Raw genomic sequence first — 14,337 nt, 5'->3', positions numbered from 1 at the left:
ATTCTCTGGGACATCTTACAAGAAGAATCAGAAAGTCTTCGCATTTTTCTTCTTTCTGCCTTCCCACCTTCTCCCCAAGCCCCTCAGCCAAGAGGATCAAAAAAGCAAAATAAAACAAAAGTCAGACAGATCAGGCAATAACTCTTATATTTTAAACAGAGAACTAGGAGTAAGAGTACCCTGAGCACTGGAAACAATAAACCTTCTTTTCCTTAACCTTTCTCTTGCACAGAGTCCTTGGCTTTCTCCAGGGAGGGCTGGTAAGATTCCCATCTTCCTCCAGCCACCCACATTAATCAGCATGGCTGTGATTTAAGAGCTTTGATACTACTCCTTTCTTGGGCTTTGGTACTTCCATTTGGGCTGTGGAGCAACTCAGGGAGCCAGCCCCAAGTGATTGCAGACATGCTGGGAGGACAAGGTGGGCACCAGAGGGGAGGGTGGGCATCTGATCCTCAAAGTCTTGAGCTTTGAGATACTGAGGAAGGGGCATAACCTTCCTCCAGTGTAGTGTATGATGTAAGGGTGAGGAAGCAAGCTCATTGGAAAAAGCAGCCTGACAGCTTATGTAAAGTGCAGGATTATGCAAGGGAGGCCTTTCTTCCCCAGTTGTTGTGGGGCACAGGATTCATAAGTATACAAGTGGCATACTGGTGGAGGTCTGCTATGAGTAGTTTGTTACTGCTTTCTTCTTAAACAGACTGTAAACTCTGGACTACAACTTCACTAGTTCTTTAGTGGAAAGGTTTAGACTTCAGCAAAAAGATTTGAAAGACCAGCACAGAGAGTCCATCTTAGTGCTGGCTTAGTGTTCTGCTCTTTCATAGGCACTCTGGGACAATAACCAGTGCAGGGCTAACACTGTGCTCTTGAAATACAATGTTGTGTAGTAGAGGCTTGTATCGTGTGTTTGTCTTCTGTGTTTTAAACTCCTGTGTTTCTGTTCTAGGTCACTTTCCAAATAAAGCTATGCCTTCAGCAGGAACCTTGCCGTGGATACAGGGGATCATCTGCAATGCCAACAACCCATGTTTCCGCTACCCAACTCCTGGGGAATCCCCTGGTATTGTTGGAAACTTCAATGCCTCCATGTGAGTCTGTCTACTTTTGCCTCATCTGTGTTCTTGGGGAAGCATGGGGGAAAGGGATATATGGAAGTCACCTACCAGTTGTGAAATCTTTCACTACATGAGTGTTTTGCAGTTTCACCACCTCTGATGTACCAGATTCTTCAGTTACCAAGTTCATAGGGGCCAGCAGACAGGTGGTAGGTGTGCAGGATTCCCAAGTTCAAGCATCTGAACCTTTTGGTGAATGAAAAGCTTTGCTTGATTAAGGACTATGTACATTCTCTTACCTGGGCTCAGAATTTGACCCATAAAAAATAAGGCTTTTTAAGATGCTCATTTTTCAGAGTGTCTTCTTCCCTGGTTAATGAACCTCTGAACAGCACAGACTGGGAAGCAATTGAACAGGTTTAGGGAATACTCACTGACATTTATTGCCTATTACTGCCTAACATGATGCAGGGAGCACAGTTTATGGCCAGCTTTTCTATACCTTACCTTACTTTCTACATTAATGGTGTCAGGAAAGATAGACTTAAAGCAGAGTACAATGTGTCTGCAACCCAGAGAAGCATTTGAAAGGAGCAGGGATATTCTTAAATTACTGTGCTTCTAAGAAGCAGCAGTTTATAGGCAGCAGGAAGCCCTCTCCATCCTGGTCCTAAAAAGGCTTTCAAATGCATGGTGTTCCTGGTGTAACTTAGATTGACCTTGTATTAGCAGACATCTTTTATCAGGCTCCTTGGATTGTCACAGGGTAGTCATTGAGGAAAGAGTTTTTTGTGCTGGACTGACATACCTAAAGGGTATTAAAGTTTGGAATTGGTAAGTACAAACTGTATCTGTGGATGGTGGCTCATAGAGCTGATGGCTGCTGGTTGTTTTTCTGTTTTCCTGCAGTGTTTCCCGCCTGTTCTCGGATGCCAGGAGGTTACTGTTGTACAGCCAACAGGATACGAGTATAAAGGATGTCCAGAAGGTCCTGGGAAAACTACGCAAATTGGGAAATTCCTCTGGCTTAGGTAACAACCTGATAGAAAGAGTCAATATCTGGTATTTATTTCTGGCCTGGTTAATTCCGTGTGCGTGTAAATTTCAGGAATGCATGCGATTATAACTTGCAGTTTATCAAACCTTTACCAATCCTGCAGAGATACCTTAAGCCTGCCTCGTGTCAGAGCTTTGTGTGCTCTTCAATTTATTTGGTGGTAGAAAAAAAGGCGTGGTGTGTCATGCCAAGAATAGCAGCTGTTTTGGATGTGAAACTATAATCCTGGGCGTGCTGAAGTTAGTCGAAGTGCTTGTTTTCTCAAAGGAGTTGAATTAGTGTATCTTTTTGAAAGCACTAGTTATTTTGATATTTTGTAAAGCAGTGAACACAATGTAGCTACAGTTTAAATAGTGTTCTACCCCCTGAGCTCCAGAGGGAAGTGTGCTGGAAGAATGCAGATAGGGAAAAGCTGATGTTGGCCTCCAGTTTACAACTCAAAGCTGGTTATTATCTGACAATAAAATATCCATTTCACTTCTTGTGTTTAGTTTTAGAGTTTGTTTTTTGGGGTTTTTTTTTCCCTACTCTTTGGTGTAGTGTAGCTTTGATATTGCCTGTCAGGATTTTGAATGGCAGGGTACAAAGGAAAACTGTCTGGGGGGCTTTCACAGCCCTATTTCTGATGAAAAATTAGAATCCTCCCATTTTTAGCTTGTGTGAGAAGATGGTGTGGCCTCCTGTCCTGTGCAGATGAACAAGTAACTAGTGTGAGATCACATGGGAAGCTTGCAGCAGAGCTGGGATGTGAAAGAGCTCTGCCCATTCTCAGGAAATGTGGCAGATCTCTTGCTATTGCCAGGTCTCTCTGACATGGAACCTTGTTAAAGTTTTCTGGCATATTCTTCCCTGAAAGATTATCTGTCTTGGCTGCTGTGTTAGTGTGGCATCTGTCTAGGGGAAGTGATGGAAAGGAACGGTTTAGGAAGACATACAGCAGGGAAATAGGAAAAGGAGCACAGCCACTGAGGGTCTTCACCTACAGCCTTTATGCAGCATTTAGAGCTCTTTGGACATAGGTGGTATTTTAGTGTTTTGTGAAAATTGTCCTTGGTTTCACAACAGTAGTTCTTAGCTCTTATCATTTGAGGATGGCTCAGGCAGCCTGAAGGAGGAAAAATATCTGACGTAGTCTGATATGTTCTGAGCACACTTAAAGCAGAGATGATGTTTTTCACATTGTTTTCTGTGTTGTTCAGTATTTGTTTTCTGTGTTGCTCCAGGTCACCTTGGAATAATCTGTATTAGTGACAGGTTGGCAGGTATGTGCTGAATGTATGTACAAACATGGACTGTGCAAGGTTTTAGTCTTGGATATTTAATCCCCCTCTCTCCTCTTCAGGGCTATGCAGAATTCTGATGTGATCAGATCTGCATATAATATTGTGGATTACTGACTCTGACCGTTACTTGATATTTGTTATAAAGGACACTCCTCCTTGCTGAGGAGCTCAGTATCCATACCACCAGGCCTCCTCTCTTTTTACTCAGAGAACTGGTGAGTGGCAGCCTCATGCTTTTACCTAAATCTGCAGCAGCTTCAGAGGGGATAGGATGAAGAGTGGACCCTTTGTTCAGAGATGGACACACAATGAACACAGCCAAAATGAGTTAAGATTACTATTTCCCAAGGAGAAGTTGAATACTGTTTTCATGGGTATCTTCAATTGTTTGATTTGATTTGCTGAGAACAAGCTTTCTCCATCAGAATGACAAATATCGTTGTTACTGGTTTTACACTTCTAGTAGTAGTATTTTACTCTTCAGTAGTACTACTTTTACATTTGTTTTGGCAAGTTAACTCTTTCAAAGAGAGTAGATCCTGGTGTGGTGCTTTGTATTGAGACATGCAGTGAATGTCAGACACGGACATTTACAAGAACGCTATCAAAGTTGAAGCTCTTGCTGCTGGGAAGGTCTGAGGGGGAGAATCGATTCCAAGAAGAGCTTTGCGTACGGAGTACTCTACAAATTGAGAGTCAGAAGGCTCATGTTTCTGTCTGCTGTATGTCTGCTGTAAAGACTAGTGGACTGACTGCAAAAACAAGCCTCAGACTCAGTCATCACAGATTATATTTCAAATGTGTAATCAAAAAATCAAGCCTCTGTGTCATTAGAATGACAGAATGTCCATTGTTGGTAAGTCTTTTGGAAAACAAAGCCCATTTGTCTTTCTCATGCTCATTTACAAAACCATCCAGCTTGGTGGACCCTGCTGCCCACTCCTTGGCTTGTGATTCATTCTCTGACAGCATGCATGAAACAGCATCCTCTAATCTTAGAAGCACTTATGTATTTATACTTAGTAGTGCTTAGATTCCTGTGCAAGGAAGGTCAACTCTCAGTTGATGTTGATGATGAGGTGTGAGAGATGCAAATCCTCTTTACTCTGGGGCCTTTCCTCCAGTGACTCTGGGAACCTAAGGAGACAGTAGGAGTGGATGTCAGATGTAAGTGCACCACCTGGCCTGAAAGCACTGTCTTTCTTTGTACATGTGTTTTCCCCAGTAGCAGAAAGGCTAATTATTGATAGGCTAAAAATTGAAAAATTTTAATATCCTGTATGTTTTAACTCTGGCTTGGGCCTGAAGCCATGTGAACTGGTCCTGCAGATGGGTGCAACTTTGCAGCTTCCACAGTGGGACAGACTGTATGCTCCTTGGTGTGTGACATGGGTTCTGTTGGAGTGTCTGCAATTCCCTTCTCCCCTCACACTCTTCCCACTACTCCTTGATGATTTTCAGGGAGTTCATCTTTCATTGTTAGCATGCAAATTGGAGCTAATGATAGTCATGAGTGCATTCATGTCTGTATATGGCTTCTGATGTCTGAATCCATTCAGAGAGCATTTCCCAAAATCCTTTCACTTGAACCTTCTAAAACAGCCTTCACAAACTAATGTTCAAGGGGTGACTCTTAGTCATTTGATCTGAACCTAGGCATGAGCTGAACCTTGGGGATGAGGGACTTATGTAACATGGCAGATTGCTCATGTTGTTTGCACAGGTATGTACAAGTCAGTGTCTTTGCTAAAGACAAGGTAGGACATAAAGGTTTTGTTCAGGCCACACTATTCACTCATTCCAACAAGCTTTGTATCTTAGGTACTTATTGATAAGGTGGTAGATAATTCCTCATAACAGGGCTGTTTGTGCAGGAGTTTGAGGAGGAGCAGCAGAGAAGAGCTCATTGTTGGAGAGGAAGGTATTATCGGTAGGGACCAGTCCCATGTTGCTTCACGTAGCACCTTTTCTGGCCAGGATGCCAGGATAAAGTGGTAAGTGGTGGTGTAAGGGAGTTCAGCACATGCAGCTGTTGCACTCTGTGGGCACTGCTGTTGTGCGGCCACTTCCAGCAAGCCCCAAGCAGAGAAATCTACGTGCAGGCACACACATACCGTAACATAATCAATTTTGCCGGCAGTGCCAGGTGCCCTCTCTGTTCCACTGGTTACATCTCTGTCCAGTAATGTCACCAAGGTCTTTAACACTCATGATAAGGCAGAGTGCAAATCAGTACAGAGAGTCAAAGACCTTGGTGACGGCACTTTCAAGAGCATGACAAGGCTGCTGGGATTGCCAGATGCAGTGGGTTTGCACTGCTGCTTGCAGGCACTGAATTTGCAGTTGGCCTCAGTGCCGTTTTATCAGGTTAAGCATTTGCAATAAATAAGCTTTTCTTCTGTTTCAGAAGGTTGAGATACAGCTTGCTATTGCCTCTGAGGCACACTTTCTTTATTTCTTCCTTCTCTCTACAACACTCCCAACTACCTTGTTCTGCAGTGCCATGGGATAATAAATTAACAGGTATCATTAAAGCCATCTTCTTTGGTCATTGCTAAAAGTTGCAGCCTGGCTATTATTTGCTCCATTGCTCTTAGTTTTCAAAGTGCATGTTTCTTTTTTTCCTGAAGCCAACCCAACTAAACAAGAATGGAGCAGTGAAATAGGCAGAGAGAAACAAACATCACCTAAGAAGTTGCATCAGCTCTCAGGCTATTATTCCACATGTGCCCTGCCTGCCCCGGTTGTTTGTTGGATTAGTATTGCTTGCGGTAGAAGAGACAAACATCAGCTGGGTAGCATTCTTTGCTGATGTTGCACTCTGCTGCACAGAGAGATGTTGAGACTGAAGGAGATTGCAGCCTCTCTGGTCGGTGCTGTTAGTGCTTCTTTTATTTAAAAGGTAAAGGATGGTAGAGGGTTTGGGCTAGAGAACAGCCTTTGGAGAAGTTTTCTGGCGGCTTGTGTGTGATGACCGGGTGTTCAGGGCAACAGGATGTCATACATTATCTACTAGGTGACATTAAGGTGATGGCTAACTCCCTCTTCAGTGTCTTGTCCCTAACAAAATTGAACCCACACCCTCAAGCTAAACATTCAGATTGATTCTTATACCTGCCTACGCCTGCCTAATTAAATTGGTTTCCTCCCTGACTTCCTTTGGGAAGACTCCTAGCAAAAACCAGCCAGGCTAGAATGAAGACTAGCAAAAACCATGCGTCCAGGTAGCCTTCACGCCCACAGACACCTGCAAACACCAACTGTGGCAGGGTAGCATTCCCATTGCTGTACATAAGTACATACCTGGGTTCTTTGATAGTGTGCTCCACAGTGACATTCAGGTCCTTGCCTTTCCTTTAGGCCAGGGGAAAAGTGTTGCCAAAAATGCTGCCCTGCGGTATCAGTAGAGAGGTCTTGATTTATTGAGGTAGGTAGGAAGGCTAAATTACCTTTGTGTTTTCAGTACCAGTTACCTTGCACTAGCCCTCAGCGGAGCTCCCTAGGACGTTCCTGGCTGCTGCTGCCTCCCAGCCCAAAGCAGAAACTCCTCCAGGAAGGGGAGTCTGGGACTGTGTGGAAACCATGTGATTCCTGCTGTGGTCAGATGTAGCCTGTGTCAATGAGCAGGTGGAAGAAGTGGACAATGCTGGGTACTTGGGTTGCACAAAGACTGTAGTGTGTGCCTGTGCCATGTTGATTGGGTAGGAAATTTAGGTATACATGGCAGTTTTCTCACATTTGCCAAATTAATTTTTTCTTCAAATCTCTGTGGTGCTGAACGAGGACAGACATGAATGTCCTTAGAGTTTATTTTCTTAAGTAAATGGAAATTGTTTAGGCAACTGCAGATCTGCTAGAAAAACATTTCCCAAACATTCTTGGAAGAGCTCTTTAAGTCTCTTGCTACAGGTTGTAGACAAAGTCTCTATGTGAATCCAGTGGTTCTGTTATTCTTTCTGTCCTCAACTTAAACTAGGAGGCTGAGAGTCAAGAGATAGGCTAAGGTAGAAAAGACTTCTTATGGCAGCGCTTGTCCCAGGTTTTGTATTGGGCAGTTAGATGTGTAGTTTTAATTAGTTTGGTGGCATGATATTTGTGTAATTCAGAAAATAGCATCCTATAATTACAATATAACTAGGTATGGAATTTCTCACTTTCAGTAGAGCATGCTTCTGCTTTCCTTATTATTTGGAAGCCAAGGATGTGATGAAACTAATAAAATTATCTTGATAGAGTTCAAGGCACAAAGGTCTGCCATACTTTTAAAATCTGTTTCCAGAAGAATCATTCTTGTTTTCCATGGGACTGTTCGTGAACAGTTGTTACTATGTGACTTTGCTTAGAGGTTGAGATGAGTAAGCACATACAACATAATGTGTATTGCTGTATTCTGATTCTGTAGAACTGGGCTTTAATGCCTTCTTTTGGTCTAAACTTCCTTTGTACAGAGATACTGTTGAAGACAGAAGTTTAGGATTAACTTTTATTCTAGGTAGGTATGTCTGGATGCGATAGAGCAAGACTGAAATCTCTTTGAATGGGGAATTGAAAAAACATACGCAGTGTTAGGTTAAATCTGGCTTTGCTGTAGTGCCTGAACTATACTAGGTGACGGGGGCTTGAGAAAACCTGTTTTTTTGGGAATCCTGTCATAGAAGATTGTGTGAAACCTGTTTAAAAAAAGCAAGGAAAACTGCAAGCTTGTCAGCAGAAGGCTATACTAGCAGTATGGTTACTTTAAAACCAGCTAACCTGATGGTTCCAGTTAATAGTTTGACTGTGTGTAGGGGAGTCGACAGCACCCATGAGTACAATTAGCAACAGAGCTATTCCGGTAGATACTGAATTGCAATTTCTTGATTTTTTTTCACCTTTATCTTTCTTAACTTGTCTAGATAAAGACATGATGATAAAGAAAACAGGAATTGCTTACTGTGCTTGTCAGTAATGAGTATTAGTTTGCGCTGCAGAGGTAGGACCATCTTTTGAAGTTCTGTGTGGTTTTTTTCAGTCTTGTCCGTCAGCACTGACTTTTATTTTAAACCAGCAAATAAAGTGGAGAGTGTTAAGTGAACAGTTAAACCTCTCACACTATTATTATCTCCATCTTTGTTTGTAGCCTTGTCAGTGCAGCTTGTTAATGTCAGGACTATGTTGCCAAAACTTAGGCTTTTTTAGTTTCAATTTGCATTTATTTACTGTTTTTCACTCTGGCAAATTCTGCAATTTGTTTTCATTTACTTCTAATCTAAGAATCTTAAGAAATCACCTGATTTGTGGAAGATTGCATGGGGTTTATTTAAGCTACAGTCTGACGTTGGTTGAGACAGCAGGATAGAGACTTTCCACATTGAGCTTAGTGTTAGTTGTCCCATAGAAAATTTGTAACACTGTTATCTGATGAAAAGTTCAGCTTTCTCAGGGGATTTCCGTGGGCCTGAGCTCTCATGAGAGTGGAGATTATGAAATTGCCCCATTTGGAAAAAGCCCTGTACACTTCTGTGTTTGATTGGTACTGAGGCCAGAGTGTCTAATTTGGGTCTGACCTCCCATATCTCTCAAGTTAATATTCAGCTTTAGAGCTGTCTCTAGTAATGATACATTTTATCTTCAGCATGCATTACAAACATTTATTACCTAATTTTTACAGCATTCCTGTGAGCTAAATAAATAAACATCTGCCCTCATTCTGAAACACAGTAGGATGTGGCAGTTTTCAATGCAGTCAGGATACAATAAAAGCTGACGGCATTTAAAAAACGTTGATGGTGAACCAAGTTCTTTTTTTACACAGGCAAGAAGACAGAGCATTGCTTGCCTGTTTTTTTGGAAAATCCATGGCAGTTCAATTTTTGGGCAGTCTTTCATGTTCTATTTAAATATTTTTGGTCATAAGACAAGTGAATGTTAGTACCAGGATCCTGACTAAAATGAAGGAAAATATTCTGCCACCTGTTGCTGAATTTCTTTGCAGCTTCATTAAAATGTAACATTCTCCACTTCCAACCCTAGAGTTTTTTTGCTGTTGCTGTGAATTGTTTGAAATACGTTTGTAATTCACTTGATGGGTTTTATGCTTATATATTCACATGTTTTGTTTTTAAAATTCTGGAAAAATCCATTGAATTAAATGCAACGGCTGCAGAATTAAAAAAATAAGCACGTGCTTATGTATTTACTGAGTGTCAGTAATTAACAGAGTTTGTTAAAACTGCATATTTCTTAGGCCTGTGTATCAGGAATCGTCAGATAAAAATTTGGTGTAGCTCTGAAAATTTAGTGGAATGTAGCTCTATTAGCTAAAGATCTTGCCCTAGCTTTTTTTTTTTTTTTTTTTTATGCTGACCTGGCAGCACTCTGTGTGCAATATGTGGGGGAGATTCATGCTGTTCTGTGACACACATCCTCTGTAAACAGCCAGAGTTTCCTTCCCTTTCTAATTTAGCTTTAGTTTTAAGAATGGTGCAATAAAAGACCCTTTAAAAGGATTTAAAGTAAGACCCCTTTCTTGTGAGTTTTGTTGTTTTGTGGTGGGCTCCGCCCACCCCGAACCATTCTGTTCTTTTAAACGTATTTTTAGAGAAACATACTACTTGAGGTAGTATTTAGATTAGTTTTTCTTGACATTTGCAGAAGGTTTATGTAAACACAGACAGAACTTAATAAACATAAGCTATTATATCTTTGGAGATCTTTTTCCTTATAGTTCTCTCTCTAATCTAACAAGTGCAGCTGAAACATAACTGGAGCATATTCACTCAGGTGATTGAGCACAGATATGTGCCAGAAGGAGATTTGCTGATGGGACAAAGACAGCTTACTGCAGAGATAGCAGTATCTGAAGTCTGAATGCCTGTTCTGGATTGTGCCAGCCACCTCCTTAGAAAAGCAGAACTGCTGCCTACCCAGCAAAAAGCAACTTCAGAACAGTAGTGAGAAAAAACAAAAGTGGTTTTGACACTTGAGACGTGATGTGAACATGGAAGTCCATTGTCCCAGTAATTTTCATTGTAGCAAAGGCACAACTGTGTGATAGCATGGTCAGCAGCCATCACCAATGGTTTTACCCTGCTCTGTTCACATGCTTCCTGCCTAGCAGGTGGGGAATGGGGTGCTGTAAAGCCAGAGAACACAAATCAAGACAATGAAGTAGCCCTTTAAGACCACAAGTGTCCTCACCTATCTGGTCTTTTTCCTCATTTCTCACGTTATCTCTGCTGCTACCTTAAAGTGCAAGGAGCTTTACCAGTGTATCCACAGAAATCATGCATAACACCTCTACAGCAATACTTACTCCATTTTCTTCAGGTAATTGCTTTGTGACTTTGGTACACAGAATCGGGTTTCTAAAGTACGAGGAGGCAGTGCTCTTCTCTGTGCCTAGCAGTAATCCAGTCCTCTCTGTAGAAGAGTGGCGCAAATGCTCCAGGGTGTATTTTCAGCCAGCAAGTTATGTCAGTACCAAAGGGAAGGACTAGTTAATATATTGACAGTCTAATAGAAAGCCATCTGGAAGGATGAGCTCCTGAAACCACCAAGGCAGGGTCTGTTGGGACCATCCTGATGTAGTGTAGTATAGTGTCACACTTAGAACATGAGAGACATGATTTCCAGCCAAAACTTTGTGAATTTGGGCAATCATTACCTAGTAAGCATCTGTTGTTCAGTCTTTACCAAAGATTGAGAAAGTTCTTAAATTATTTTGGAGTGCTATTGCTCAACAGTTGGATTTATAGTAGTGAAGGTCTTGAATGGTTGCAAAGGTTGCCCTAAGCAAGGTACAGAAAACATAATCTTTTCTTTAGTGCTGAAGTTTGAGTTTTATTCTCTTCCATTGCACCTGAGACTCAAAAGCAATATCCATAATTATCATATCAGCAATTATCCATAAGGGTAACTTTGCAGTGACCAACTGAATTGAAGTGTAGGGAGCAATCATGAGACGTTGAAATAATTTAGATGCAGGTGTGTTTTTAGTGGTTAAACCAAGTGCAGTACAATGATTGGCTTATTGTTGTTAACCTTCAGCATTTTTTGGTTGGTTTTACTCTTTGTTCTGAAGGTGGCTTATACTGCAGTGTGCTAGATAAGGAGCATTAGGACTTGGCACTAAATTCAAAAGTGTCAGGTCTTCTTGAACATAGAGAAAGTAAGTACTGTTATGATTTGCTGACTGCAGACTTGGTATCTTACTAACCTTTAGAATAAGTCAGATGTCAGTCAGGTTCCCCGAATTTGTGACAAGTAAGAGGAACAGATAGCTGGCAGGATGAGCCTTCACACCCAAGGGAGGGGTAGCCTCTTCTCATCAGCCTTTCTGTGTAAGGAGGAGCAAATACAAGCGCAGGACAGTCGGGGTGCTTTGATCCTGGAAAGCTCTGCCTGCTGTTTTGCTTAAGCTTCATCATTACCCATGCCAGTTTCATGGGAGAAGCTCTTCAAACTGGAGAGGTGGTGCTGTGATAATTTTCAAGTAGGAAAATACTGCTAGATTCATTCCACCTGCTTGTTTTGGGGGTTCAGAATGATTCTCATAGAAGTGTCTCCTGGTTGCATTTGAACCAGCGGTCTCATGGATGCATGTTTACATAGCCACCTTATGAGAACACTTCCGCTATTTGTAATGGTCATTTGATTAAAGTGTCCAGCCCTGTTTTTTAATGTGATTTGAATTTCTACTAAATTTACAGTCACTTGCTCAAGTGCAAGGGATTCTGGACAGAGTCCTTCTTGGTCACAGCTTACTCTTTCAATTTCTGCTTAGCTCCATGCATTTTTAGTAGCATAGTGCCATTCCTTATGTGCTTGTGTTTGACATTAGAATCATGGTATGTGACTGGATGGGACCATGGCATTTGTTTTTCAGTCTCTCTGTTGTCTGGGGTTTTTAAATGTATTTTACTTTCTGAGTTGATGTTTTGAAACATCTCAAACCTGTAAATTATCCAGAGCATAATATTCCTGGTGCAGTGAAAATCCAATCTTAACAGTACTTAATAGTACTGTACTTAAGTACTATTTTCTGCCTCTGTAGAAGAACCCATCTTGTAGAAGAACCCATCTTGCCCTGAGCTGGGTTTGACCGTTGGAGGGCCTTTTCTGTAGTTTATGCCATCCCTGAATGTGTTTGGTTTACCACTCCTGAAAATAATTTTCTTGTAATAAGGAAGTATTTTATATAGCCACATCTGCGGTCCATCATCTCTGTGACTGACAAGCCAGTTCAGAGGCTAAGAAATTTGAAGTTTGTCCATATTTTGTGAACATTAGCAGGAGAATTTTCAACCAGTTACAATGCTATGCAATTTGGAGCTGTGCTCAGGATTTGCTTCTTAAAGCAACGGAATGACTATTCTTAGCGTGCTTCCTTTAAGCCTGCCTAAATTTTTTTTCACTGTTAGCAGTCTGCATAATTTCTGCTTTTTTCATTGGCAAGCCCTGTTTCACAGTTGTCTGTGGAGATAACAGAATTGGCCTTGAAACTGGGAAAGTCACAAAAATATCTGCTCTGAGGCATAGTGTGGGGCTTAGGGAGGTGGTTGGGTGTGCCCCTCTTTAGGCAGGAGCTGTGCAGGCTACGTTTGCTGGCAGGGCTGTGGTGACCAGCCTGAAGCTTTTGCCTCTGTGCCTTGTGTCTTGGCTTTCTGACACAGCGTCTTTCACTTGTCATGTGTGTCACACAGGAAGAGGGCCTGATGGCTTTTGCACCAAACAACTGCACAGAAGGATGTATTAGCCTTGTGTTTGCTGCTGGCTTCCCAGCAGAAGTGGGATCTCAGCTGAATGGACTCTGCATGCCTGAAGTCAGTGTACCCCCAGTGAAGGCTAGCTGAGGCGTGGTTTGTATATGTGCATTAGTACATGCTGAGAGCGATGCTTTCTGACAGAGTAATTGTGCTGGACTATATTTAAAGCTCTTCTAAGCAAAAATAATGACTTAGAGAGGAACGGAGGTGGTCCCAATGCCACAGTCCAACAAGATGAGAGGGAACACCTATGCCTGTTGCACAGCATTTCCCTTTCTCTCAGGAGAGATGCTAGCTGCTGGAGATGGATGGCAGGCTGCCTCCTCTTTGCTCACATCACCGTTTGGCATGGCAGATATACGAAGATGATGGCCCCTGGTTAATGGGGTGTTCACTTTGGTATTATCTAGTGTCTGCAGAGGCAGCACTGTTTGATGTGTGATGGCTTTAGAGCAGAGAGCTGTAGCCTGCTGTAAGAACAGGTCAGGCCATGGCTGCAGAAGGAACAGCACTTTGTGAGCAAATTAGGCTTGTATTTTCACACTAGTTGATCCTGCACGACAGGCCTGCTGAGCTGCTTGTTTTCTTGTAAGCAAATCAGGACTTGGCTGTCCAACTTTTTCTGAGGACAGTTTAGCTCTTGCTAGCATTAATAGGTACACAGGCAGCTCTGAGAGCTAGTCTCACCTCACAGAGGGAAAGCTGCCCTAGAGGAAAAGAGTAATTACAACGTAGTAGCTGCTAAAAAAGCCAAGACAAAAAAACGTAAAAAATATTACTTTATCATACTTTCTGGATGTGTTGTCCAAGGTTAGGAGTATAATGAAGGCAGGTGAAAACTTGTTGCCTTGCCCAGCACTGAAAAGTTTGCTTTTCACATTATCAGTCAGGGTCATTGGCTCAGTAAGGTACAGTGCAGTAGCATAGCTCACTATTAGGAGATTGCTGTTCCCTCTGGATGGTTGTCAGTTTACTCTAGATGGTCATAAAATTACAGGTCATTCAGTCTTTGGTTCTGCTGTTGAAATTTTTTGAGAGCCTCCTCTTATTTTTATGGGAAGTAGCTTCAGACATCTTTTGTAAATAAATCACAGTGATAGGTAATGAGAGTGAAAATCATTCCAGGTGTTCCAGTGCACCTGTCAGCTATTCAAGAGGAATACTTCCCAGATAATGAAAAATTATTTCAAACT

General features: G+C 41.9%; 1 protein-coding gene across 4 annotated transcripts in view; it reads left to right on the top strand.

Moving 5' to 3' along the window:
• ABCA1 (ATP binding cassette subfamily A member 1) overlaps positions 1 to 14,337 on the top strand; it is a 97,508-nt gene that overhangs the window by 29,111 nt on the left and 54,060 nt on the right. For all 4 annotated transcript variants that reach the window (XM_086869025.1, XM_086869028.1, XM_086869026.1 and 1 more), the window contains 2 exons: positions 950 to 1,091; positions 1,968 to 2,089. In XM_086869025.1, coding sequence (XP_086725151.1) covers positions 950 to 1,091; positions 1,968 to 2,089 — 264 coding nt within the window. The remainder of the gene's footprint in view (positions 1 to 949; positions 1,092 to 1,967; positions 2,090 to 14,337) is intronic.

Source organism: Cyanistes caeruleus, chromosome Z (genome assembly GCF_971803275.1).
Source record: "Cyanistes caeruleus chromosome Z, bCyaCae1.hap1.1, whole genome shotgun sequence".
In the NCBI taxonomy this organism is placed as follows: domain Eukaryota; kingdom Metazoa; phylum Chordata; class Aves; order Passeriformes; family Paridae; genus Cyanistes; species Cyanistes caeruleus.
The sequence above is the reverse complement of the archived record's forward strand: the minus strand, read 5'-3'. Positions and strand labels throughout refer to the sequence as shown.